General features: G+C 48.3%; 1 protein-coding gene across 1 annotated transcript in view; it reads right to left on the bottom strand.

Moving 5' to 3' along the window:
- LOC149328412 (lipase lipl-1-like) overlaps nt 1-27683 on the bottom strand; it is a 50731-nt gene that overhangs the window by 18612 nt on the left and 4436 nt on the right. The window contains exon 3 of the mRNA XM_089560309.1: nt 699-813. Coding sequence (XP_089416435.1) covers nt 699-813 — 115 coding nt within the window. The remainder of the gene's footprint in view (nt 1-698; nt 814-27683) is intronic.

The following is a 27683-nucleotide window of genomic DNA, read 5'->3' on the forward strand; positions in this document are numbered from 1 at the left end:
ACATCATATATACAAGGGCCGAGAGCACAACGGGTTAGGACTAGGCCCAGCGGAGAGCGTCTCTCTGGCACGATGGTGCGTCTGCTACCCGTCTGCTGCTGCGTCTCAGTGCGGCTCTGTTCTTATAGCCACCGGTGACCGTCGCGGCAGCAAGGCGTTCCACTGCTCCAATCAGGTCACGACACAGGCCACCGTTCGGATTGGCTCGAGCCGACGCTAGTGAGGAGGAGGAGGAGGAAGGGTCTGCGCCGGTGAGCCAGGATGACTCCCTGCAAGCCGTGCCATGGCGGCCAGTCCTGGCTTCCTTTGCGTGATGGCGGGCGCACGGCTCTGGTTTTCAGAGAGGCCAGCGGAATGCGGGCTCAGGCACAACACTCAGCCATTTCGCGGAGCTGACGAAAGGCCATACTGCGCTTGCGCGAGGAGCAGTCCGCCGGCGCTGCGCGTGGCGCGGGTGACTCAAAGGTGCTGCCGCCACTCTCGCCAGTTGCGCATGCGCAGTAGCGGCGCATAGCGCTCTTCATCGCCTCTCTCTCTCTCTCTCCTCGTTGCTTTCGAAATCCTCCAGGTTTAACTAGACTAAACCACTCCGAATTTTTTTAACAAGCACGGAGTGCTACCCAAATTCTCAGTAAAATTATCTGGAGAGTAATTCGTACCCATTAGCGAACATGAGCGTTGTACGTAAGACCTCTTACCTCCATTGCCAGTACCGGTCGTTTTGCTGCTTCAGCGTGACGTGGCTGGTACGAAATCCAATATCCCTCGTGTTCATTACCCACACGTCGTAGCCAGCGTCGGCCAGAAGGAAGCCTGTGACAAGTGGAGTTTTATAGCGTTCGCAATACTACTGTAGGACTCGACTAGTCGCGTAGCCCCGGTCGGTAGATACGGATCACCTCGAACAGCCGTTGCTTCAGCCCCGCTCCGCCAGATGGCAGAGCGGTCGGCGCAGCAGGGGCACCGACCAGCTTTCTCTGTCTACAACAGATGGCGCCACTAGGAGGTCCGCCACTTCGGCCCTTCGAAGCCGGCGTTAGCAGCATTGGCGCGGAGTGCATCGATGGCATTCGAATGATATCGGAACGCTACCTAAGGCATTCTATGATAATTGCATGACAATTAACGGCTAATTGAGTAATAATAGTTAAGCAATTAGCCTAATTTCTGGTTACACCGCATAAATAAATAACACCGAGTAGGAAATTGGTCGAGTTGGGGAATCGAACCAGGGTCTCCGGAGTGCGAGGCGAGCACGCTAACCACTCCGCCATGCCAGCTTTCTTTTCTTTTTTCTTTATTGCCTGTCTTTGGCTCATGACATTGCACAACAAAAATACACATAACGCTATATACATACGACACTGTCGTGGTCAGCCAGCACGAGACTGGCTTCGTCAGCTTAAAATTCCCGCAACATACAGAACGGATCTAGTCTTGAGAGCCACTCGGGAGGCTCCGCAGCTGCTTTTTGGATTGCAAGAAACCAGTCCATGCTTTCCCGAAAATAAATTCCGGCCGGTCGTGCGTCTTTGTCACAATGGTAGCCTGCCATTCTGGAGCGCCATATACAGTGGAGGCCCAAGAGAAATATGAGATCAAAAGGTGCCCCATCCTCATTATCAGTGCTTAAATAGCGAATTCCGTGCGTGTCAAGTGGTAGCTCTTTCTTTATGGTTCTTTGTAACACGTCCCAAAAATAAACCACTTCCCAGCAATGCAAAAAAACATGGTCTATTGTTTCAGGCTGTTTACAAATTAAGCAGTTCGATCCCCACGGTAAAAATAAATCCTTTCCCTCTAGAAACTTTTTAACTGGTAACGTCCCGGTGTGTAACTTAAAAAAGAAAGTCGTGGTGGCACCTGCATTTTCTTCACCCTTTTTAAAACATCCCCTCCCGGGCCTCCACTGTACAAGGCCCTGTACATGGGCTCTGGGAAAACAATATCACAAAGATCATTGTACAACTTTTTCCTCTTACTTTTCCGCAAATAATCGCTGGAAAAACGTGCCGAAAGAAACCGAACGCTTGCTACAATCTCTTTGTAGTAACCAAAAGTTCCACCAGAGAGCTCTTCTGTGGGCACCACAAACTCCGCAGCTTCACTTGGCACACGGTGCGCAAGAACGGGTCTGTGACGTCGCGAAAAAACAAAAAACGGTTCACCAGCTGCCTTAAAAAGAGGTGCCCTAGCCCTAGCCCCCCGTCTTTTACCCGCCGGAACAGGTTCGTTCCGCTACAACGTTCCCATTCGGACGCCCATATGAAAACTGCAAATATCCTTTGTTGCTTCTGAACGTTCACAAGCGAGCAATGCAAAACCTGCATCACATACCAGAGTTTGCTAATAAAAAAAAGATTGCAGACTGTAGCTCTGGCGAAAATTGAAAGGCTGGTGCCTTTCCATTTCCCAGCTCGATCACGTGCGTCTTTAGTTTGCTCTTTCCAATACTCCTCGCTATCGCGATAAGCATCGAGCGGAACGCCCAAATACTTGCCCGGGGTCGTCGCCCACGGTACGTTGGCGAAATGGTCCGGGTGGGATGGCCACCATCCATGCCAGAGCCCAAGGCACTTGGACCAGTTAACCCCTCTACCTGTGACTTCGCTGAACGCGCGTACAAATTCGAGCTTCCGGCCACTAAGCGTGACGGACGCAGGATCATGAGCTCCGGCGGAGCGGCGATAGCGGCACTTGCTGGCCGCGGAAACAGGTTAGCTGCCGACGGAGATCAGGAATACGAAATTGTTTTGCCTACCTTGCCTACAGGACGTGTTGTTCTTAACACGGTGTTTCTTCACGGAGACGTGAGAGCGAGGCCCTACAGGGTGGAAGATTTTCGGGATGCCCTGGCCAACGCAGGTGCGCTCCCCGACGTCGTGGCGTTGGGGGCGTATCAGATTAACCACGTGTGGGCGGTGACGATGTTCCGCCATGCCAGCTCGATGGTGTGCAATGAACAAAGGCGCGTCTAGTAAATAGGGAACGCCGGTGGCAGGCAGCGCGAGCGGTCGCACGCCACGTCGGCTCTACCAATGATCGCTGTTATTTGCGGTCCTCAACTCTTTCCCGTAGAAAGCTTGGCACCATCGTCTCCGGCAACCTAAGCGGCATCCGTGGACACCACATTTGCCAAGGTGCGCTGAATTTTGTTCCATTTTCAGTGCTCTGAAGACCTCGCCCCATCTCTGCGGCGCTAAGTCTGACGGTCGCAAGTCCTGCGCCGGCAGCGTTCGGGGTTTCCTCTGGGATTCCTCGGCAATGGCGGTCCAAGGCCAAGTCACCGGATACGATCCCACCTCCATAGGGATCGTTAACATGGAAACCGTTCAACATGAAGAGCCTCTTCCCAGCGAGGAGGAATACCTCAAAGACATGGTCCGCGTATGGCGCGGACGCAGGAAGACTAAGGCCTCCAGGGACGCCAACACGGACGCCGGCCAGCAACGGGTGGCGGGACGCTCTGCACATGTGCAGCGCGAGAACGCTCAACATGCAGCTGTGCAACAAGCAAAACAGCCCCGGTGGCGGCCGCAACACACGCCCCGCATCGGGAAAGACGAAATCATTGTGGTGCTTAAGCCACGAGAAACCATCGACCTGAAGGCCACCTTAGGTCCCGGACAAGCCGGCGCTGCCGTTCGCAGCATCCTCGGGGACGCCGCAAGTGCGGGGCTTGCAGTGTGGCCCGTGTGGGAGCAAAATGTGCTCGTGTGCACACTGAAATCAGTGGAAGCTGCGGAGAAGCTGCTCCGGGACGTCATGCTGCCGGTCGGAGGCCGCACGCTGCTATTCTGGGGCCACCCTAAGCTCTCCGGCGAATTCTGCAAGGGCGTCATCACCGTCTCCCCGGACGAGACATCTGAGACTGTCAAGAAAAAACTCAGTGAGGACCCCAACGTAGTATCCGTGCGCAAACTGGGCAAAACGCAGGTTGCTGTGGTCACCTTTGTGGGGACAAGGGTGCCGCGGACCGTGCTTTATAGTTGCGAGCGTCTCCCCGTCCGCTTCTATAAGAAAACGATCCCTGCCTGCCCTCGCTGTGGCACGGTGGGGCATCGGGCCGACGCCTGCCCGCGGCCGCAGCCTGGACGCTGTGAACGCTGCGGGGCTCAGGTTGCTGCTGCTCCTGACGGTGGCCCAGCTGAACATCAATGCTCCCCGTGCTGCCTCATCTGCGGAGGCAGCCATCACACCGGAGCGCCTGGCTGCGCGGGCAAGTACCGCAAGGTCGTCAAGCCGGGACGCCCACCCACCCCAAAGCAGAAGCAGACGCCGGGACCCAAAAAGGCCCAGACGCCCACGGCCGGACCCAAGCAGGCCCCGGGGCCCAAGCCCCAACCCAAGAAGGCCCAGTCCGGGCCGCCAAAATTTGTGAAGTCCGGGAACCCGACGAGGCCACCGGTCCTGAAAGCCGAGGATTTCCCACCTCTGGTACCGCGCCAAAATCAGGTGAGCAGTTGGAGTGGGTTAGTCTCTGGGCCCACCCCCCCTCCCTCCCCCACCGAATCCGCCCTACAGCGGCAGGTAGAGGAGCTCAGGCGCCAAAATCAAATTCTCGCCCGTAAAATTCAAGAATTAGAAGCTAAGCAGGCCGGGCAGTCCGAGCCCATGCAGAACGCTGAGCCCGAGGATAGCGATGACGGATCCTCAGTATCATCTTGCCTAACTAGCGTCTCGCGGCAAACCGCGGACACGGTGGTCGATTCGGCCCCCGCGGACGCCGGCCGCTTCGAGGCCCTGGAGAGTAAAGCCGAGCAGTTGGAGGAGCGGGTGGCAGCGCTCCCGAACCAAATTATGATTGCGGTCCGCGAGTCCTTTCAGGACATTTTCAGTTCCGCATTTGCTACAATGCTTGCCGACATTGCGGCCCAGGTGACTGACTCTGTCCTTAAGGCGGTGCAGCCCTGGGTCAGCTCCCAAATAAAATATTCTCTCTCCTGCGACTCCCCGCAGCTAAAACGTAAAATAGCTCCTCGACAGGCAGCGGAAGAAAGCGGTTCCGGGCCGATAGCCGCGGCGTTGATGCAACCCCTACCTGGGGCTGCGCCGGCCCCCGAACCGAGTGGCTACCCAGCACTGTAAAATAAAAACATCAATATGGCTGGCAAACCTTCTCAGAAAGCTAAAAAATTAGACCAATTCGAAATCATTCAATGGAACTGCAGGGGTTTCAGAGCCTGCAAAAAACGGTCACATCTCCAGCTCTACCTGCAGTCCCTTGGTGACATGCCGGCGCTTCTTGCTTTGCAAGAGCCCGGCAATGATGCTAAATTCTCTGGGTATAGCTCGTTTCAGGGGGGCCCCTCGACCTGCATCCTGGTGCATAAAGCATACACCGCGATTCAGGTCGATCTTGATCTGGAGACTGAGCAAGAATACACCATGGTGAGGGTTCTGCCTCTCAGGCGCCGCGACCCGTCAATACAGGTGCTTAATGCGTATTGCCCCCCGCATAAGCCGCGTGTTACTTTCAGCGAAATTTTCTATCGTGCTCTCAAGTCGGCTGACAATGAACCCCTGGTGATCATTGGGGATTTCAACGCACCCAGTCTACATTGGGGCTATCACTTCGAGAAATCCAGGGGACGCAAGCTGGCGGAGCTCATCTCCACCCTTCGTCTTACGTTGCTCACGGACCCGTCTTGCCCCACACGTGTGGGCAACTCGGTCACCCGTGACACGTGTCCTGACTTATCTCTGGTTAGGAACACTACAAACGCCACATGGGAGAACCTGGGGGATACCCTGGGCAGCGACCACTGCCTTCTCCGCATCACGCCTTTGGCGAAGGCAGCCCGTAGAAAATGGGGCCAGGCGAAAATAACCAATTGGCACCAATTTCGAATTCAGGAAGTCCCTCCGGTACTATTCTCCGACGGCTATGCGGAGTGGGCAACACAGGTCACCAACATACAGAAACAACACACGCAAACACTTCACACCACCGACGTGATCCCCGCAGTGGACAATCACCTCCTGCATCTGTGGGAGGCGCGCCGGAGCTTAACAAAACGATGGAAGAAACACAAGACGAATCGCAAGCTTAGAGCTCGTATTGCGCAACTTACGGAGCAGGCTGCGGCATATGCCGCCCAGCTCACAGACACCAATTGGATAGAACGCTGCAACTCGGCAGCGCGTCAGATGAGCTCGAAGGGGACTTGGCGTCTCTTGCGCAGCCTCATCGACCCTTCTCAAACGAAAGGGGAGACGCAAAAACAGCTCCGGCGGGCTCTGCACGGGTACCAAGGTACGACGGCGCAACTTGCGGACACTTTGTGCGACAGGTATCTCTGCCGCACAAAGGACCCGGTTGGGCCCGAGTACACGTACTCCGGCAAGGAAAATCAGGATTTAGACGCCCCTTTTGAGTTGCATGACCTTAAGGCGGCCCTGGCTAAAATGCGCCGAGGTGGGGCACCGGGTCGGGATCGCATAACAGTGAAACTGTTGGCGAACCTCTCCGACTGTGCATATCTCCATTTGCTACAATACATAAATAAGATCTGGGATGGGTGTCCGCTCCCACTCGAATGGAAAACATCCCTTGTAACGTTCATCCCCAAAGCAGGTAAAGCCGTGACTACGGACAACTTGAGACCCATCTCATTAACCTCGTGTGTGGGAAAGCTCATGGAGACGATGGTTCGGGATCGCCTCTCTCCATACATGGAGGGTAAGGGCCTCTTTGCAGACACTATGTTCGGGTTCCGCCCGCACATCTCTGCACAGGATGTCCTACTCCAACTACACAGGGACATAATACGACCCACAGCCATGCAACAAAATGACAAGGCCATTCTCGCCCTCGATCTTAAGGGGGCGTTTGACAATGTTAAACATGCCACCATACTCTCTAACTTGAACACCACTAACTGCGGGGCGAAGGTCTTCGCCTATGTCAGAGACTTCCTCTCTGCGCGTCAGGCACTCCTCCGGATCGAGGACGAGGAGTACGGCCCGTACTCTATGGGTACACGAGGTACACCACAGGGGGCGGTGTTATCACCGCTCCTTTTCAACATCGCCATGATCCACCTGCCCGGCCGACTGGCTCAGGTAGATGGCATAAAACACGCACTCTACGCAGACGACATTACAATCTGGACCACCGAGGGGAGCCTTGGGGAGATAGAGGACCGCCTTCAGCAGGCCGCCTCCATAGTCGAAGCATATGCTGCCGACTGTGGTCTCCAATGTGCTCCCGCCAAATCAGAGCTTCTACACGTCAGGACAAACCACAAGGACAACACGTCTCTACACATATCTCTGTCAGGCGGTCCCAGCATAGAAGTGGCGGAGCTCCGGATCCTGGGTCTGTTCATCAATAACAAACTTAGGCCGGACTCTACTATAGCGAAACTCAAGAGCATAGGTGAACAGGTTGGGCGCATGATCCGCCGTGTTTCCAACAAGCGGGGTGGTCTGCGGGGCAGGGACGCGCTACGGCTCGCCTATGCCTTCGTGACCAGCCGGATCCTCTACGCCGTGCCGTACACTCTAAACACAGTAACCTATAAAGTAACTTTTGGACGTGAGTAACTTTTGTCACAAAGGTTACAATTGATGTTTTTTTATGTTTTCATTACATTTTCTTTATTTTTGTGGAGCCCAAAGGTTACAACGGCCAGAAGTCAACCGTTTCAAAGGTTGCGGTGAAAAAATTGCCAAGTAACCTTTGCGCAGTAACTTTTGGTCAGCACGGTAACCTATATGCGTCGTCAAGCCAGGAGATATGTACATATAGAGGACGTATGCTGCTTTACGTGCGGGAACTGCGTTTGGACCGCAAAGGAGATGCTTTAATATGGCGGAGACATCAACGTAAGCTATCGCATGAGACCGATACTGCTGTTTTGGGTCGCAGCCACATTGAATCGCGCGTTATCAGATATCTGTCTTCACATTTACCAAAGGAGGCTGCGAATGCAATGCAAATGCAGTATTTTGCGGCTGAATATATATGAGAACACATCCTGAATGTTCGATTCCTATCCATGAGCTTTGCAAAGAAACCCAACGTGCTACTTCTCTAAGCATGGTCTGTACCGATTTTATTGCGCGAATAAACGTTAATAAACAAATATTTCAAATTGCATGTAATTTCTCGATGACTCAGATAGTGCCTATTTCTCATCTTCCTCGAACCGATACGCGATAACAACGGTCGCAATTAAGAGTAAAAAAGTAGACATATGGAAGGGCAGCACCTGGGAAGGCGACAGCGGACGTAACCGCATTTGCAGGCCGCCGAGTGCGCGATTCGACTTCCCTTCATGTGGCTCTCTGCATACGCCTCCAATGTATCATTTCAGGTGGCAAATATGTATCAGAAATCAGAACATAATGCGCCCACGGTACGAACGGCGGCGCCTATAAGAAACGAGTAATTTGCGAAGAACTACTCAAAATATGGCATGACGGCCGCTCCAGTATGCGTGAGACGCGCATGCGCAGACGGCCGGCGCTTCACCCAATGAAAAGCGGCGCTTCTGTTTCAAAACGCTTGGCATCGTTGCACGCCGGCAGGCGCGCCGGCAAGTCTGGACGGCGGGAAGGCTCGGGCGTTGCAGCTTTGCGGAGGCTGCTTTGTTTTTGGAACCGAGAGTTGGAACCCTTCGTGAACCACGCCGTCTTTTGGTGGCGTTTCTGCAGTGGTTTGTTTGGGGTAATGTCGCTAAGCAGCAGGGACGTGTGGGGTACGCTGCGCGGCAGCTGCAACGAACTTCAATGTGACTGTAGACGCTACGTCGCTGTGTGCTCGGCGGACAGCTCCGCGCCCAGCGCTATTCGTTGCGACTACTGCAATCACGTTCCAGGGGTTCATGGAAGAATAACGGACTTGGGTGAGTGTCCTTTTTTGATCAATTGATCGGTGCGCCATACGATTTTGGCAATACAATTGGGCTCATTAAAAAAATTGGCTGTGGTTTGACCATTGGCCATCCTGAGTGAATTGCGGAAGCAACAGCGCAGCAATCGTAGCAGCGGCGCTGCGATGCGGTAGGCACTGCGGTGTTCTTTGTATACCATGTTTCACTCTGGTGAGAATATCAGCCATGCTTTAAGTATGAATGGTTGCTCACTGGCTCTAATTTAACATTCCACAGATCCCATTGCCGGAAGAGTTGCAAGTGACTGCACCTCATGTATATACCTGCGCTGAGTGTTTACGCTGGAAGTATCAAGAAGTGATCTCGATCAGCAACGGCAACCTAGAGTGTTCCCTCATCTTCTGCCTGGTGACATATTACATAAAATACCTCGACTATCCACCGACTTAAGAGCTTGTTCATGCTCTTGAAAAAGAATAATTTGTTCTAATTTCTTGGAAAGAAATGTGTTTCAATTGTTCAAGTTCTAATATGTTGAAGTATATTTTCTACAGCTAAACTGAGCAAGTTTTTTTTTTAACCGCATTACACAAGTTGATGTAGCGTGGCTTTTTGGGCTTGTTGGTACATAGTTCCAATACACTGTAGCGCAGCAAGAGACGAGGACACAAGAGACGAGAGACGAACACCACGAGCGCTAACTTCCAACAAATTTTATTCTCCTCAAGCATCACATTTATACGCCAGACAACAGTAATCACACGTGCGAACAGTATCAATTTCTTAGAAAAACGAGCTCTTTATCTGAGAGGAGACTGGAAGGTGTACACACGAGCATCCTGACCTATTTATTTTTTCGGCTGCAATGATTTCGCGCGTTACCCTTTCTCTGCTTTTTCCTATTACCAGACTTTTATCAAAGAAAGGCTTACAGGTTTTCAACTTGCATGCGAGAATGTGGTCAACCAGCGATCCGCCTTGCCCGTTTCTGACGTTGCGAGCGTCTGAACGAGCGCCTAATGGAACACGCTCGCAACGTCAAAAACGGGCAAGGCGGATCGCTGGTTGACCACATTCTCGCATGCAAGTTGAAAACCTGTAAGCCTTTCTTTGATAAAAGTCTGGTAATAGAAAAAGCAGCGAAAGGGTAACGCGCGAAATCATTGAAACCGAAAAAATAAATAGGTCAGAATGCTCGTGTGTAAGCACACCTTCCTGCCTTACACAGTGTCACGCAGCCTTCCAGTCCCCCGCCTATCCTTTCCCCCCACCGCCACCGTGGCCCGTCTGGCTCGCCTCCCTGGATCTGAGACTGCAACGTGCCCTCGTCGCCTTGGCCCAGGATGTACTGAACGCCTAATAGAAAGGATGTTCGAATAAAAAAAATGTCACCACCACCACCTCTCAGATAACGAGCTCGTTTTTCTAAGAAATTGATACTGTTCGCACGTGTGATTACTGTTTTCTGGCGTATAAATGCGATGCTTGAGGAGAATAAAATTTGTTGGAAGTTAGCGCTCGTGGTGTTCGTCTCTCGTCTCTTGTGTCCTTGTCTTTTGCTGCGCTACAGTGTATTGGAAGTTGATGTACTTATGCGAGTGTTGTCAGGCTTATAGCACTGTTAATGTTACAAGTTATTGGTCATGTCCTTCTGCATATTTGTTAATGAAGTGACTGGAGGAGTCTCAAAGGGATTTTGTGCATATGATCTAGACAAGTTGTGCTGAATTTGCTGATGTTATGTACCTCTGAAAGCTGTTAGGTATATGTATATCTCTGGTTGCTGTTTAGCCAAGATATTTAAATCGATTGATTGTTGTTTGCGTTTGTATGTGGCCACAAGTTTTAAAAGAACTTATTTTATCTGCACTGCTTGGGCCACCTTTCTTGATCTCATATTGTATAGTCATTTTAATCTTTCTTTTAAGAAGTGTGGTAAAATGTGTGATCAAAATATTGCCTTCTCTGATAATTTTGCCATTCATATTTTGTGTCTGATATATCCCTTACACAATGTCAAGTTGACTTGGCACTTGGTCGTGAATAATAGAGCTTTTATTTTGTTCTTTTTGGTACTACAATTACAGTGCCTATTTTCTTATCTACATTGCAATAAGAGTGATATGCTGTAGCCAAGCTCTATTCGAAGCGAGACTTCATCTGAGCATGCTTTATTGAGTTGCTTGTTCAACGTGGTTCTGTTTCGCATTCCGACAGTAATGCTGTACTATGGGCCCATATTTTAGTGCCTTCCATGCCCATTTATTGTGATTTTTTTTGCAAAATGTTTGCAAAAATGGTGCCTTGAACATACCTGCATCTGTTACATTCCTTAGTTTTTCTTCAATGTAGACAATATTTGGGAAGTTTTGTTGTTTTGTATTTTTTCTAGTCTTGAAGATGTTGCAGTGAATTAAAATTTTGCCTATCATATGCCGATGTTTGTCGTTTTTTTCCTTTCTAAACCATTCTCTTGTTTGGCCAATTTTTGTTCCATTCAAATTGAAATCCAGCAGAGCTCTGTATTTCATCAACTTCAGCAAGTTGCAGCGACATTTTTGCCATTTTTAGGCCAGTCATTGTGGCTTACAAAGATTACACATTTTGGAGCACGTCACCTATGGCTAGCTCAATGATGTATACCTTTGTAAAGGTTACAGCGCTAAAAAAGTCGCGTAACCTATGCGTAAAAGGAAGTAACCTTTACCATTTGTAACTTTTACAAAGGTTATAAGTGGAAAGGTTACATTCTGTAACCTTTAAATTATAGGTATACTTCAATGTGAAAATGTGCACCTTTACAAAGGTTACCCAAAGGTTACCGTGTTTAGAGTGTACCTACGCACCACCAAACAACAAGACGACCGCATTGACGCCATCATCAGGAAGGCAACAAAGCGAGCACTGGACCTTCCGGTGGCTACCTCCAACGCCAAACTGAAGGCGTTGGGAGTGGTAAACTCCTATCAGGAGTTGCGGGAGGCCCACCTCGTGAACTAATATACGCGGCTATCGCAGACGGTGCCTGGGCGCCGCCTGCTAAACCGCTCACACATCCAACACACATGCATACCAGAGGGAACGGAGAACATCCCGATGCTGTGGCGCCACATGGTCTTGGTCGCTCCGTTCCCGCGTAACATGGACATGGCTTCACATGAAGGCAGACGACAAGCGCGGGTTCGCACGCTTGAGAGGCAATATGGGTATAAAGAGGGCGTCTATTACGTGGACATCACAGGGCCGTCGCCCGCGGGATTCTTCACGGCTGCCGTAGTCCACCGGGGAATGAATGTCGATGGGCTATCTTTTCGGGCCCCAAATTCAACACGAGCGGAGGAAGTCGCAATAGCTCTCGCTGCCGCCGATCCAAAATCGAAAACGGTTATCACAGACTCTCGCCGGGCCTGTGAACATTATCTTGCAGGCGAAATATCACCTCTGGCCTCGCAAATTCTAAGACGCGCTCTCGCCGATCCAACTCGCACAAAAGTGATCTGGGCTCCTGGCCACCAGGGTCTACGAGGCAATGAGGCCGCTGATGCGGCCGCCCGAGCGCTCACACACCGGGCTCCTCATCCTAGCTCTCATGGCTCAGAAGCTCATAAAGCGCTTCTGCGGTTCCGCGAAATCCTAATTTATTATTGCGACAGCCACCGTCTCTACCCGGCACCTGCCAAGGGGCTGAGTAAGGCGGAGGAGCGAACTCTGCGGCGCCTGCAGACAGGAACCCTTCTCTGTCCTGCAATAGCAAAACACTTCGATCCGAACACAGATGGGCGCTGCCCGCACTGTGGAGAGATCTGCGATATCTTTCACATGGTGTGGGAATGCACTCAGAATCCTCACCTTCCCCCCTCCCCCACCCCCACCCGAGAGGCATGGGAGACTGCCCTCCTCAACTGCTCCACACTGGAGTCCCAAAGGGCTCTGGTCAAGCGGGCGCGAGACGGGGCCTCGTCATGCGGTGTCCCGGACTAACGATACCGACCATGCAGCAGGGTTATTTTTTTTTTAACCCTCAAGCTCTCTTTGATTAAAGTTTTTCACCACCACCATCTAGTAAATACGGTATCTTCGTTCACTCTCTTCTTCCTTCGTTGCCGTTACCGCGAGGTTGAGGTGTCCACCGATATATGCAAAACAGATACATTTCCTTTCCACAAAAACCAATTTAGCGACGAACAAGGCATACAGCCGGATTGCCGACGGCGTTCTGTGCACTCCCTGGCAGCGTGGCGGAATGTTCACATGACGAAATAAGGCGTCGCCAACGCTCCCGCGCTGTAAAGCGTCTATTAATGCGCGCTTGCCTTGGCGTGAATGCTTTGCTATGCAGTCCTCTAAGGAGAAGTGGCAGCGACAGGAAGAAGCGAGAAAACGACAACGTGCACAAGAGACGCCAGAACAGAGTGAAGCATGCCTTGCAAAGCGTCGTACTAAGGATGCAGCTCGGCGACAACGTTCTACCTCACAGAGTGGTTCCACGTCATAGGTCACCGATGAGTCTCAATCCCTGACTGCCCTGGAACGCCGCATTGCTACTAGGCGAAGGCAACGCGCTGAAGAATCGCCAGATGAACACGCGCGCCATAGCTAACGCAATTTACCCGGTTTAACCAGAGCTAAACCACTGCCAATATTTCAATTACTTGGCGATTTTACCCTCGTTTGGACGCCAACTAGAAGACAGCTCCCTGTTTCTTATCCTGTTCCAAGGGGAAGAAGTGGTAATGATCGCTGGCAGCGTTAAAATCAGAAACCGAGTGTTCTCGGCAACACCCAATTGCGGCTTGGTTGCTCCTGGACTTAGCTAAGCATGTTATTGGCGGATCGGTTCTGCATGGCGCATTTACTCGAGCAATGGGCTCGCATTAAGAACGCACCTTCGAATTTGCCTATTAAAAAGAGCACTTTTCTCTTCCGCAATACACGCAACCGTATGTTTTTGAAAGCCGAAGAAACTACGGAATGCTATAAAGAACAATATATGGAATACAAAGACTGTTATAGCGCGGGGCGGCAAGACCAGCAAATCAGAATGATCCGCGAGAAATCGGAGAACGTATAGAAGCAAAGCCTGAATGAAGAGTTTTCTTAGATCTTCGCACTGAGTGCACTTAGGTGGCACGAGTGAAATCTAGTCCGATCTTTAGGCAACATTATAGGTGGGTAGGTGAGTTTACGTGCCTCTAACAGAAAAGTTTTCCCATCTGCTCAAGAGCAAAGAAACCATGGTGAAGATGGTGTATGTTTTATCCTTAAGGCTGATGGGGCTGGATGAAGTTTCCCCTTACGCAAGGACACCCCCCTCCCCCTGAACTTTAAAGATTTGTTTGGAGAAAAATGGGTGTATTATGCGAGATAATACTTCAGCTGAAATGTCTTAGCGCCGGTTGTCATCTTGTATTGACTCTTTCTGTCTTATCTCTGTTCGTATTAGCGTTTCTAACGCTGTTTAATCATTACTGGAGTACAGCACAACAGTAACACGGCCAAGACGCCTAACTTCAGGGGTTGTGAGCCCCAACTACATTCGTTAAAATGGGAAGCCAGCGGCGCCTAATGTAGTAGTAGTCTTGTCCCTGTGTTCTTTTCGTAGCACACTATAGGTTCTGCGGTCATCACTGATGCCTTATCTTCCGGTAACCTGCGCGCCTAGTGTCACAACCATAATAATTTGAAAAGTGCTTATGAAAGCAGACTGCAGTAATGCCCCCCCCCCCCCCCCCCATTTTTTTTCAAACTGAAGCCCGATTGTGCTTCCAAAGCAGTTTCAGCGTTATTGATGATCGTAGAACATGTTTCCATTCGAAATGAATAAAAATGAGCTTATAAAATACCACCGAGGAACTGTACTCCTTTTACACGCACGGTATTATGAAGGGTGTTTAATAACCACGGAAGGTGTTTGGTCCTATAACTATTGCACCATAAAGAGTTTTTTTTAGTGAAATAGCAAAATGGAGTACTGAAGAAACATTTCTGCATGTCTCCACGTTTTGAGTAGTTTTTCTGTGCTGTTATAGACTTAACTATTAACGGAGCTTACGGCATTTGTTTTCAGGCGTTACCCAATCAAGAGAGAAATTTTTTTCAGATTTTCGCTTAACGAAAGACCACACTGTAAAATCTACCAGAACTACATGAACACTTATGGACCCATTTAAAGGTATGAGTAGCTCCGATAGACATTTGAAAGTATGGCTTGCATATCTTTTTCATGTACTCCGATATCCTTCTTGTGTATCATAGAGACGATTTCTAGATGCTATGCATGACGTCCTATGGAGTCTGGTATGAAGTTATGCTTTTCGAAATGTATCGTCTGTATAACTCACTTCGACAGTACAGTATTTTCTCTGCGCTTTCCATAACAACCGCATGGAAAGCCTGCAAAGTGGTGGAAATCTTCAAAATAAACATTTCATAGAGGAGAGTCTGAATTGCGGCAGCTTCATGGTACGCAACGCCGATAAAATTCAGGACTACGTAGCGAACGCTGCTCCGGGCGAATGGCTGAACGCGGGAGTTTCTTGTTACGACATGCGACTACAATGGCGACACTAACGCCCTTCGCTCTGAGGAAAGCAAGTTTCGACTGCCTCAGCATGAAGCCTGCTTTTCCTCAAGTAGTGTACACTGCAAATAACCTTTCACCTAAAAATAGATTGAAATGCCTCTGAAGCAGTTTAGCACTGTTAATTTCTACCATGAAGAAGTAAATGTAAAAAAATAACCTGTGATATTCTGCAAGAGCAAGGTTCGAATGCGCTCACAAGCAGTTGACCCCACTAATGACTGCTTAGCTATATTTCAAACAACTACAAACACCTTTTGTTGGACAGTGCAAACATCTGCTTCTACTCACTGTTAACTTTTGCTAAACCACTGCACCGACGCCTTGTTCACACCGCATCTTTCTTCTTCATCTGTTGCCTTTAGTCGCCACAGTTGCGTGTTTAAGATACTCGTTAAGAAATGCCAAGGCATTTCCCATTTTTCCTGGTCTATGTCTCGCGTGAGACCGATATGAATGGGCGACGGGCGGAGGTTTCATAGGGGAGAGCACGGCAGCTTTACATGAGGTCAGCTAAGGCAAAGTTTTTTACACGAACTGTTCAAAAAAGCCAGCGATATGGCAGGCCAGAACCCACTCTTGATCCTAGGAGGCTTTAATGCGCAAAGCCCAGTTGAAGGTACCGAAAATTCAATGCCAAAAGTAAAAGCATAGCAGAAAGTGCAGAAAAATACTGCATGGAGCTAGCTAACGATCCCACAACTACGATGAGGATAGGAAACAGCGTCTGCAAAGACAGCACGCCTGACCTAAATTTCTTAAAAAACAACAAAATATCCAATGGGAAAATACAGTGGAAACCTTAGGGAGCGATAACCTCATCCTTAACTTAGAAATAGCCGCAGGAGAAATGGAGATGCCTAGGGACTGGCAAAAACACAGACTGGGAAGCCTTCAGAAACCACCGCGATGGAACAGTAAAACCGATAACCAACATAGAACAGTGGTGCGCGGAGCTTACGAAGGCCAGACAAAACTACACGATGATCGTTCGCACGGAACAACACCCAGACGTAGACAGCCACCTTCTTCACCTATGAGAAGCAGGAAGAAGCCATATCAGGAGATGGAGGCAGCAAAAACACAACAGGAAACTCAAGCTAAAAGTCGCAGAACTAACTAGGAAGGCATCAGAGCACGAAAACAGTATCGCCACGCAAGACAGGCAACAGTTCACGGAAACTCTTAGAGGAAAACTAGGCATGGCCCGAACTTGGAATATACTAAGAGCTTTGATAGACCCAACAAAAAACCAAAACGGGAAGCGGCAAGTCCATGGAAAGACTACTCCGCACCTTCTCTGGAACGGAAGACCAACTAACACAGGCACTGAGGGAGAAATGCTACGGCACAACCACGCACCCAAAAGCAAGACCAAGAATACACCGGCGAAGACAATGCCGAGTTGGATAGTCCAATCACCGAGGAGGAAGTAAGGGCAGCCATAGGGGAAGCAAAAATGAATACGGCAGCCGGAAAGGACAGAATAAATAACGCTACCATTAGAAACATAAGAGACACGGCTGTTGCCGAGCTTACCAAGTACCTAAACGCTATCTGGGAAAAAGCAATCGTGCCGGTGGAATGGAAACACGCAGAGGAAATTATGACACCCAAGCCGGGCAAGCCTCCAAATCGAAAACCTCAGACCAAACTCTCTAACCTCCTGTTTAGGGAAAATATACGAGAGAGGGATTAATGAAAGGATACCAGACTACATGGAGGACATGGGATATTACACCGATGACATGTTTGGCTTCAGAAGGGGCTGTCCACGCAAGACCTACTCCTATAATTAAAGGAGGATGTACTCACTGATATACCAAGAAGCGGCGAACACATAGTGCTAGCGCTCGACATAAAGCGAGCCTTCGATAACGTGGGATATGCGGCCATCATGGAAGGTCTAAATAACATAAACTGCGAAAACAGAACCTTCCGTTATGTCAAAGCCTTTTTGACGGAACGAACGGCTACGATAGCCATCAGAAATACAAGATCAAAGAGCTTCATGGCCCCAACAAGGGTACCCCGCAAGGCTCAGTAATATCACCGCCACTATTCAACATAGCGATCATAGGACTCACGAAAGTACTCGACGAAATACAAAACGTCAGCTACGCAATGTACGCAGATTGCATAAAAATATGGACAACCACAGTCTCTCTAGCAACTAGAGAAGTGTGGCTACAAAGAGCGATCGACCATAGTGAACAATACGCCAGGGCCAGAGGATTATTGTGTTCAGCATAAAAATCATAATATATAAGAATCAAAAAATGGTAGACGAAAATACGACTCCCAAATCACCCTGAAACTCGGGAACCAGACAATACCCGAGAAAACAGAAGTCAGGGTACTTGGAATGTGGCTTCAAAACACTGGGCGGTGTAGCAAAACCATCGCCTCTATTATGAATACAACAGAGCAAGTCGCCAGAATCGTGCTAAGAGTCAGGGAATGAGAACATGACACCCTAAGACTCATAGACAGCCTCGTCACGATCAGGGTCACGTACAGCTTCCGCTACCACGAACTAAACAGGCAAGAGACTCTAAAATCGACACCGTACTACATACAACCCGACGCTCACAAACGCCGATCCTCCGCCTCCGACGCTGTCGCGCCCGAGCGTGACGTCATCTGCCAAACAGCCCCTTTCTTGGAACCGTTTGAGCAGCGCATCATGGCCCGCGTCGCGCAACTTGAGGAGCGTCACCAGTATGTCGAAATTTCCGGAGACCCTCACTACGGCGTCCCTCATAGCCTAAGTTGCTTTGGGACGTTAAACCCCAATAAACCAGTATCGACCCCCACGTGGCCGCCATTGAATCTCACCTAACCACCCTAGCCTCCAGGGTCGCTGCCCTAGAAGCCGCAGCTGTGCGCTTGATCCGCCGCAACAGCCGTTGCCTAGCAACCGCCGTGGTGGACACCTGAACCGCACCGCACAGGAAGAGAGGAAGTGGGAGTGAAAGAAGAAAGACTAAGAGGGACCGTAGTGAAGTAAACGAAAATTGTATTTGAAGAAAGCAAATTACGCTGTAACTGTCTCGCATATCTCGGTGGACACCCGTCATCGGTTTGTAGAGGAAGGGAGGAAGTGGGAGTGAAAGAAGAGAGAGAAAGGGGGCCATAATGAAGAAAATGAATTAGAGGAAAGGAAATTACGCAGTAACTGTCTCTCCAATCTCGGTGGCCAGCCTTCATCCGTTTGATGAAGTCGGAGATTACCCAAGTAAATCATAATTACCATTACATCGCTTAACCACAGGGACGCCTAAGCGCAGCCATGGCCTGTAGCTAGCTAATTAATGACGCAGTAGTTCTCTGTCATCTTGGTAGACACCTATTCTTGTACACTCTACTTGAACCACACTGTACTGGAAGGGAGGAAGTGGGAGTGACAGAAGAAAGAGAAAGAGGGGCTGTAATGAAGAAAATGAAAATTGTATTTTAGTCAAGAAAATTACGGAGTAACTGTCTCGCATATCTCGGTGGACACCCGTCATTCGTTTGTAGAGGAAGGGAACAAGTGCGAGTGAAAGAACAAACAGAAATAGGGGCTGTAATAAAGGAATTGAATTGGAGGAAAGGAAATTAGCAGTAACTGTGAATCCACGTCCAGGGACGAAGATGAAGGAACGCCCAGAGAAACGCAGCGGCGACAGACTGACTTTGCTATTCGACTCCACAAGTTCTACTCTGCCAGCTGCAGCTATCGCGTCACTCCAGGTTTAACCAGGGCTAAACCGCAGGCAATTTTTTATCTAGTTGGCAGTTAGCAGCTTATGGCCATTTAGAAACTAGACAATTACACACGTCGACGAGAGAGGAGGCCTGCATTCTGCAGCATGTCCTCTAGCTGTGCTGGTCTAATGAGTTACCGCAACGTGCGCGCCTACCACGCCCTCACATCGATGAGCGGTGAGTGGGGCAGTGAAACGACGAGGCGCCATCTCAGGTTTCCATAACCCCCAAACATTCGGAACGAGGGGACCAGTTGCATTGGATGAAGTTCAAACTGTGCCATGGATGGGACGTATTTTTGTGCACTTTGTGCCTTCCGGTTTACTGCGTGTTGACAGCCAAATTAATTTCCATCTTTATTTCTTCTACTAAAATTACTAGCTCGAATAATGGTAGAAAATTCAAGAAACAGCATGAAAACAGCATGAAAATATTCAGGGAGACATGCGGTGAGGCGAAAGCCTTAAGCGCGGTGTTGCTGCTTGTGTCAATGATGTCATTGTGTCGTTGAGAGTGGAACGCGACAGCGTCTTCCAACGCTGCCAGGGAGTCCCCAGAACGCCATCGCCAGTTTGGCTCTCCGCCTTGTTCGTCGGTAATTTGATTTTTGATTAAAGGAAATATATCTGTCTCGCATATCTCGGTGGGCACCTGAACCTCGCTGTGACGGTAAGGGAGGAAGATGAGAGTGAACGAAGACATCGAATTTACTAGACGCGCCTTTGTTGATTCCAAACCATCCAGCTGGCATGGCGGAGTGGTTAGCGTGCTCGTCTCGCACTCCGGAGACCCTGATTCGGTTCCCCAACTCGAACAAATTCCTACTCGGTTTTATTTATTGGTCCGGTTTGACTAGAAAGGTTAATTAAGCTAAACAGTTAACCAACTAATTTACTAAACTCAGTCCCACTTAGAGCATCACTATACCATCCCTTTAATTGGCTGCGTGGTTAATAGCCAAAGTACAACTGGCCCCATTTGAAGTTCGCGCACTTTGACGTCACGATCCTATGGACCAATTGAAAAGCGGGAAATTTCTGTCCACAACTCCTGCATACAACGATGAGGCATTACAGGCTTCCGCCTTACAATATAAGCAATTTAGCAAAGATGCTACCTATAACTCCGTTGACAAGGTTGACCTTTCGCCTCATGGCAAAAGCCGATAAGATACCGAGCATTACTTAAAGGCGAGAAGCAGGAGACGTGTGGTCTGATAGACAATCGGCTCTTCATGAAGCCGAAACTTTGATTTTAATCAAGACAATTGGGCCGAACACTCCAGAGAACTGCTTGTGGGAACAAATATATGGGCGAAAGTCCCCAACTTGAAGATCGTATACGGCACCAAAATGATAAAATTTACGTCCACTGTACCGAGGACTATTGCTTGGCAAATTAAATCACTGAATGAACTAGGTTAGGTGCATTCCAGCAGACTCTATACAGTACATCACTTGCCGCGGTGGCTCAGTGGTTATGGTGCTCGACTGCTGACCCAAAAGACGCGGGTTCGATCTCGGCCGCGGCAGCTGGAATTCCTTCGGAGGAGAAATTCTAGAGGCCCGTGTACTTTGCGATGTCAGTGCACGTTAAAGAACCCCAGGTAGTCGAAATTTCCGGAGCCCTCCACTACGGCGTCTCTCATAGCCTTAGTCGCTTTGGGACGTTAAACCCCATTAACCAACCAACCACTTGCTAGATCTGATTTCCTAAGGTATATACTTTCGCTTATCATAGTTACACTCCGCAGTTTGGCTTTATGACTGGCACTGGTACGGGTTCATTCCATGAGGAATTCTCGGATTAACTGCTCTCATCATTTGATTAAAATATTTTCACAAAATCCCTCTTCCTAGATCTAAAGAAAGCCTTTCACACCATATTCATCTCTCATCACCAGCCTCACTATGCCCATCGCAAGACAAAGGCCTCTCCCACGTCTTCCCAATGAAGCCTGTCCTGTGACACCTGCGCCCACCCCATCCCAGCAAACTTCGTAATCTCATCTACCCACATAACTTTCTGCCGCCAACTGATACGCTTGCCTTCCCTAGAAATCCAGTCTGTTACCTCTGGGAACCATGGTTACCTTGCCCTAGCATTGTATGCTTTTCGCAAGCCTATTTCTTCTTTTTGATACGGACTAGGATGTCATTAACGCATATTTGATTCCTGTATTTTCCCTCTTCCTGCCTCTTAACTTTACACCTATCATTTTTCTTTCCATAGTTGGCTGGGCTGTCCTTAGCTTAAGTTTAGCTCTTTTTGATAGCCTAAACGCTTCTGGCCCATAGATCAGTAACGGGAACATACAACTGTTATATAGACAAATGCGCCAGCCAAATGCCATCACCCCACTTATATACTTCTACAAAAGAAGCTCTTGGGCGAGTTGGTGACGATTTTCCATAGGTACGCAGGGCTATGTTCTGTCGTCCTCTTTTTTTGTGTCTTCCGCGCTGTAAATATGGCATCTACTCGTAGCTATTTCACTCGTGCGATCCGGATCTGCGCGCACTCCCTGCGCTGAGGAAACATATTTCCTTATAACTTCCAGCACCTCCATACAAATTGTAAACTGCTTTTTCCTTCCTAGAATATTGCACATTACATTGGTTTTCTGCATGTTGGTTTTTAGACCAGCTCTTCTGTATACCTACAGCGCGAAAGAACAAGAGAGGACGACAGAACACAGCGCTGTTTTTTATATAACATTCAAAAAGCCCTTTGTACCTGGAATCAAGTTCAATAAAGCAAGCTGTTGGTAGAGTTGTTGACGATCTTCCATACTTAGACAGCGCTGTGTTTTGTCGTCCTTTTTGTTTTGTCTTCAACGCTGTAAATATGGCGTATACTCCTAGTTATTTCATTCTTGTGATCCGGATATGCGGTCATTCACTGCCCTAAATAAAAGTTTTTTCTTACCGCTTCCATCTGCTCGCTACAATTTGTAAACTGCTGTTTCCTTCCGAGACTGTTGGACATTACATGGGTTTTCTGCAGGTTCATATTTAGACGCACTGTTTTGAGCTGCCTGCCTAGCTCACTGATGATGATTTACAGTTAATCATCTCAGTGGCTCAGCAATGCAATCTCTTTAGCGAATCGCACATTACTAAGGTATTGTCTAATAACTCTCATCTCGAACGGTTCCTCATCCAGGCCTCTGACACCTCCTGTTAGCAGGCGGTGAATAGCATTGGTGAGATCGTGCCTCCCTGCCTGAAGCCCTTCTCTAATGGAACTGTATTGCTGGTCATATGGAGTACTGTAGTAGCTGTGCAGTCGTTTTAGATATCTTTGTCATTTCACATACGTCATCTGCACCAAGATTCCCCGTTTTCGGCATAACTGCTGAGGTTGTCACTTAGTCAGAAGGTTTCCAATAATTAATAAAAGCTCTGTATTGGGGTTGCTTATATTCTACGAATTTTTCTACCACCTGATTGACAGTGTGAATACAGCGCATTTTCGAAGTACACCTTACTAAAGCCTGCGTGGTCATTTGGTTGATTGAAAACAAAGGTTATCCTTACTATATAAGCGATCACTTTAGCAAATAATTTTTAGGTATCAGACAGAAAGCGGATCGGTCTGTAATTTTTCAAGCCCAGGACATCTCGCGTCTTGTGGATTACGTTTATCTTAGCATTCTTACATCTTTCTGATACACTCCACGTAATAAGGCATTACGTATCATCATCATCAGCAGCCTGACTACACCCACTGCAGGCCAAAGGCCTCTCCCATGTCTCTCCAAGTAACCCTGTCCTTTGTCAATTGCGGCCAGTGTATCCCCGCAAACCTTTTTATCTCATCCGCCCACATAACTTTCTGCCGTCTCCTGCTACGTTTGCCTTCTCTTGGAATCCACTCCGATACCCTTAAGGACCAGCGGTTATCTTGCCTTCGCAATACATGGCCCCAAGCCCATTTCTTCCTCTTGATTTCGACTATTATATCATTAACCCGCGTTTGTTTCCTCACCCACTCCGCCCTCTTCCGATCTCTTAACGTTACACCTATCATTTTTCTTTCCATAGCTCGCTGCATTGTCCTTATTAACTTAAGCTGAACCCTCTTTGTTAACCTCCACGTTTCTGCCGCACAGGTGAGTACCGGTAAGATACAGCTGTTGTATGCTTTCCCCTTGAGGGATATTGGCAAACTGCCTTTAATTGTAGGCAAACTGCCTACCAGGTATTTACTAAGGTAATCGCGAATAGAGTCAGGACAACCTTAGGCTTTAGCCAACCAAATCATCAAGCAGGCTTTTGTAAAGGATACTCGACAATAGACCATATTCACACGATAAACCAGGCGATAGAGAAATGCGCAGAATATAACCAACCCCTATACATAGCCTTCATTGATTACGAGAAAGCATTTGACTCAGTGGAAACCTCAGCTGTCATGCAGGCATTGCGGAATCAGGGTGTGGAAAAGTGTGGCGTGTAAATGTTTGAAGATATTTATAACGATTGCACAGCTACTATAGTTCTCCATAAAGACAGCAATAAAATTCCAATAAAGAAAGGTGCCAGGCAGGGGGACACGATCTCGCCAATGCTATTCACCGCCTGCTTACAGGAGGTATTCCGGGGCCTGAAATGGGAAGAGTCTGGGATAATACTTAGTGGAGAATACCTGAGTAATTTGCGATTCGCTGATGACATTGCCTTGCTAACCCACTAAGGACAAGAACTACAATGCATGATCAATGAGTTAGACAGGCAGAGCAGAACTGTGGGGCTAAAAATTAACATGCAGAAAACCAAAGTGATGTTCAACAACCTAGCAAGGGAACAGCAGTTCGCAGTTGGTAGCGAGGTGCTGGAAGTAGTAAGAGAATGTGTCTACTTAGGGCAGGTAGTGACTGCAGATCCGGATCATGAGAGGGGAGTAACTAGAAGAATAAGAATGGGGTGGAGCGCATATGGCAGGTTCTCTATGATGATGAAAGGCATTACGTATACAGGCTGGCTAAGCTTTCTCTAGTGAAATCTCCCTTCCATCCTCCAACAGATCTGCTGTTACCTGATCTTCAGCAGCTGCTTTTCCTCTTTTCACTGCTCCTAGAGCTTTCTTCCTCTTTTGTTGCTGGCGGTTGTCCCAGTACTGTGCTCTACTGCCTCTCTCCTTAAAGACATGTTTACATTGGCTAGCGTATTGATTTGTGAAGAACTTCTCGGCTACATTAACTATCTTATCCATATTTCTAATTACATGGCCCTCTTTGTCTCATAACGAATATATCTTGTTTTTGCCGGCGCGCGTTTTCCTGGTCCCCGCTTTTAGGCTACCTTCTTTTTTTTAGATCAAGCTTGATTTTCTCCATAATAAGCATCCATATGTCGGCTACCTTGCGCTTAATGATTACCTTCGATAGCTCTGCCTGTTGTATTCTGCCTGTAAGGTTAGACACTTTCGTGGCTTGGATTTCATAATAAGAGTTTTGCGGCACCGTTATTCGAACCATGGTCCTCTTGTACGCGAGGTGGATGCGATAACACTGCGTCATCGCTCCTGACCATGAACTACCTAGTATTGTATGCATACTGTTTCTTTTTACCTTCCGCCTGTCTTATGACAAAATTCTCGAGAACTACATGACAGATGAACATCAAATTGTCGCTTCGATGCTAAGTGGGTTTTAAGTTGTAAGTTGCCGCTTAATGCCGGTATATCTCGCGAATTAATTTTATCGCCAAAGTTGCTTAATATTTTCTGTAATAACCTGCCTACGGCAATTTCTGAACGTCCGGTGTTCCACTGTGCCGGCGACGGAGTGTTACTTCCTTGTTATTTTTTTATAGCAAAACGCCCCTGGTATGCTGCAAAAGGACACCTACAATGCATTGCGCTGTTCACTCATGCGAAATGACTGCCAATGTATAAAAACAGCTTCGTTCTTGCGCTGTCCACTAAAAACTACTCTAATTAACGTGCCTGTTTACTTACAGAAGTTGGACTCCGTTTCTTATACATGTACACCCTCTGAATATGCGGAATGAGTTAAATATCTTGGAGTTTCTTTCCATAGCCCTTTATCTTGGCAACACCGCTCACTTCATGTTTGCTCAGAACTGAAGTCAGTGCCACAGGTTTTGTTCATCATGAAATGTGTTGTGCGAATGCCTGTAAAGAAAATGATTGTGCGCTTTCTGGTTTACAAAGTGTTGAGGTACAGTGTTAATCCAGCTGTTCGGATTATTCGAAGTGCGGGGTTGAGAGAATTATAAACGTAATAATGCGGTAACAATAAAGCTCCATTGAATAAAAAAACATGGCCTCCGGTAGTGCGTGCTATAGAAATTGCTGTTTGGTCGCCAGAGTCGGACGCAATCAAACCAAGTGCCGTCATGAAAGCGCGAAACGCGATCGGAGATTGCCAGACGCGATGGAAGTCTCGCGGTAAAACCCTTCTGTACCACCCTTATGCACAAGTGAGAGTGCGAGCTCGCACTCTCACTTGTGCATCCCTAGGGATGAATGATGCGGCTCAACTGTGATGTCAAGCAAAAAAAAAACAAGATGCCAATGCAGCAGGACGGCAAAATACACAGACATGAGAAGAACGCAAAGACACATAGTAAGCTGCATAAAAAGCGTTAATGCATTCGTGTCCTCAACTCGTAATGTAATTGCGTGTTTGCGAAAAGTCTTCCTAAGCATCTTGAGCATCCGGATTTAAAATTCCTGGTGATTGGAGTTGTTGTTAAACATTTTTGGAATTTCGCACTTTAACACGGCGCTATATCGACGCGGGAACTTTGAAAACACCTTTGTTATGTGGCTCACCACAGTGTGAAGCGGTTAGAAGCTGTGCTTATGTTCCGGGCTTTTTTTTTTGCCTGGTTAGGAGAAAAGATTTTTCGAAGACTTTTAACCCATTAGCGCGACGCGTCATTGTAAAAGTACATTTAATTTTTTTGTGGTTTCCACACTAAAGACTGAATTTTTCTTTTCAATTAGGTCATGCTTTGTCACCAGGGGGATCAGCTGTCATTCCTTAACGAAGAAAACGCGTTTCCTCTGCTCAGCACGTCACTTTTCCGTAGGGAAACTTCAGGATGTTTGTTTCCCACCGACTCCACCGGTTCTCGCTGGCTTATAATTTTCTCGCGGACGCGTTTATGTACATATTATACTAGCTTCAAGTATAGAGCAGCACGAAAGACGAAAATAAACAATGGATGCTTTGAATGTCCTTCATCTTTGGCTTTTTTTTTTGCGTTATGATGAGTTATATGAGGCTGTACATTCTATAGTACGCTGGGTCTTCCTGTGTGCACAACGGCGGCTATCTATTCGAGGTCATAGATCTCATGGTTCCTACCAATTTTTCGGAAGAAACAACACTTTATCTGCTCAGCGAGGCCTCATAGACTGCTGTGCTTGTCGCTTGCTATCCTCAATGTGACAGATGATGTGATTTTAATTGGTTATAAGAAAGTATTGATTATAAGAACTGAATGTTCTGCAGAGCAGACTGTTACTGTTTTGCATTTCCCAACCACTGTTTACAGTCGTTGGGTCCGGAAAAGAAACTCTTGAAAGCGCATGCTGTCCTGTCGTTGCCTAAGCTTATTTCAATGCTTAGTGGTCATGATCGATCCCGGCCGCGGCGGTTGCATTTCGATGCAGGCGAAATTCTAGAGGCCCGTGTACTGTACGATGTCAGTGCACATTAAAGAAACCCAGGTGGTCGAAATTTCCGGAGCCCTTCACTACGGCGTCCCTCACAGCCTGAGTTGCTTTGGGACGTTAAACCCCAATAAACCCTAAACCTTTTTTGGCAATTTTTTGACCAGTGAAGGCATTCTTGTAACTCTCCTCCGGGAGGAATTTTCGGCTACAGGAACCGTTCGCCAAAAACGGATTAGGAAGTGTCTACTCGGCCCAAAGAAAGCAATGGAATAAAAGCAGCCAGTAAAAATTGGTTCTTGCTTGAGTAGTATAGCTTACATATTGTGATTGAAATCTAAGAACCGCAGCGTATTCACTATAGCCTGCAAGTATAACAGTATTCAGCCTACATGTTTTGCAAAGCGTTGGTTACCTAGAGCGCAAAAAAAATGGCTATGGCTTAGCTTAGGTTAAGCCTGATTATCAGCGAAAAGCTTCGTTGATGCTTGTGGTTTAGCTTGTGGTTATGCCATGGTTGTGAACTTGTGGTTCCCCTTAGATATACCACGGTTACTCCTGGCAGTGTGTAATTGTCTAATGTGAATCATATCGGCACACATTATAAAACTTGCAAGCCACCACTTCGGGATCTTCGTTCATGGCGAGGCGTGTGCATTTCTTCTATGAACGCTCCTATATATATACCTCGCAGCGTTATCAGATGCGCCGCAACGAAGGGCGAAAGGAGGGCGAGAAGGTGGCGCATGCGCAGTAGCGTCTTAATAGGAAGCGGAGCGCGCGCCGATGCACACTCGGTAAAGACGTGCAGAGTGCGCGAACGACGGCGAAGGGCACCGACGGAGCCGCCGCCGACCACGTGC

The sequence above is a fragment of the Amblyomma mixtum genome, chromosome 9, assembly GCF_055824585.1.
Source record: "Amblyomma mixtum isolate Tamu chromosome 9, ASM5582458v1, whole genome shotgun sequence".
Taxonomy (NCBI): domain Eukaryota; kingdom Metazoa; phylum Arthropoda; class Arachnida; order Ixodida; family Ixodidae; genus Amblyomma; species Amblyomma mixtum.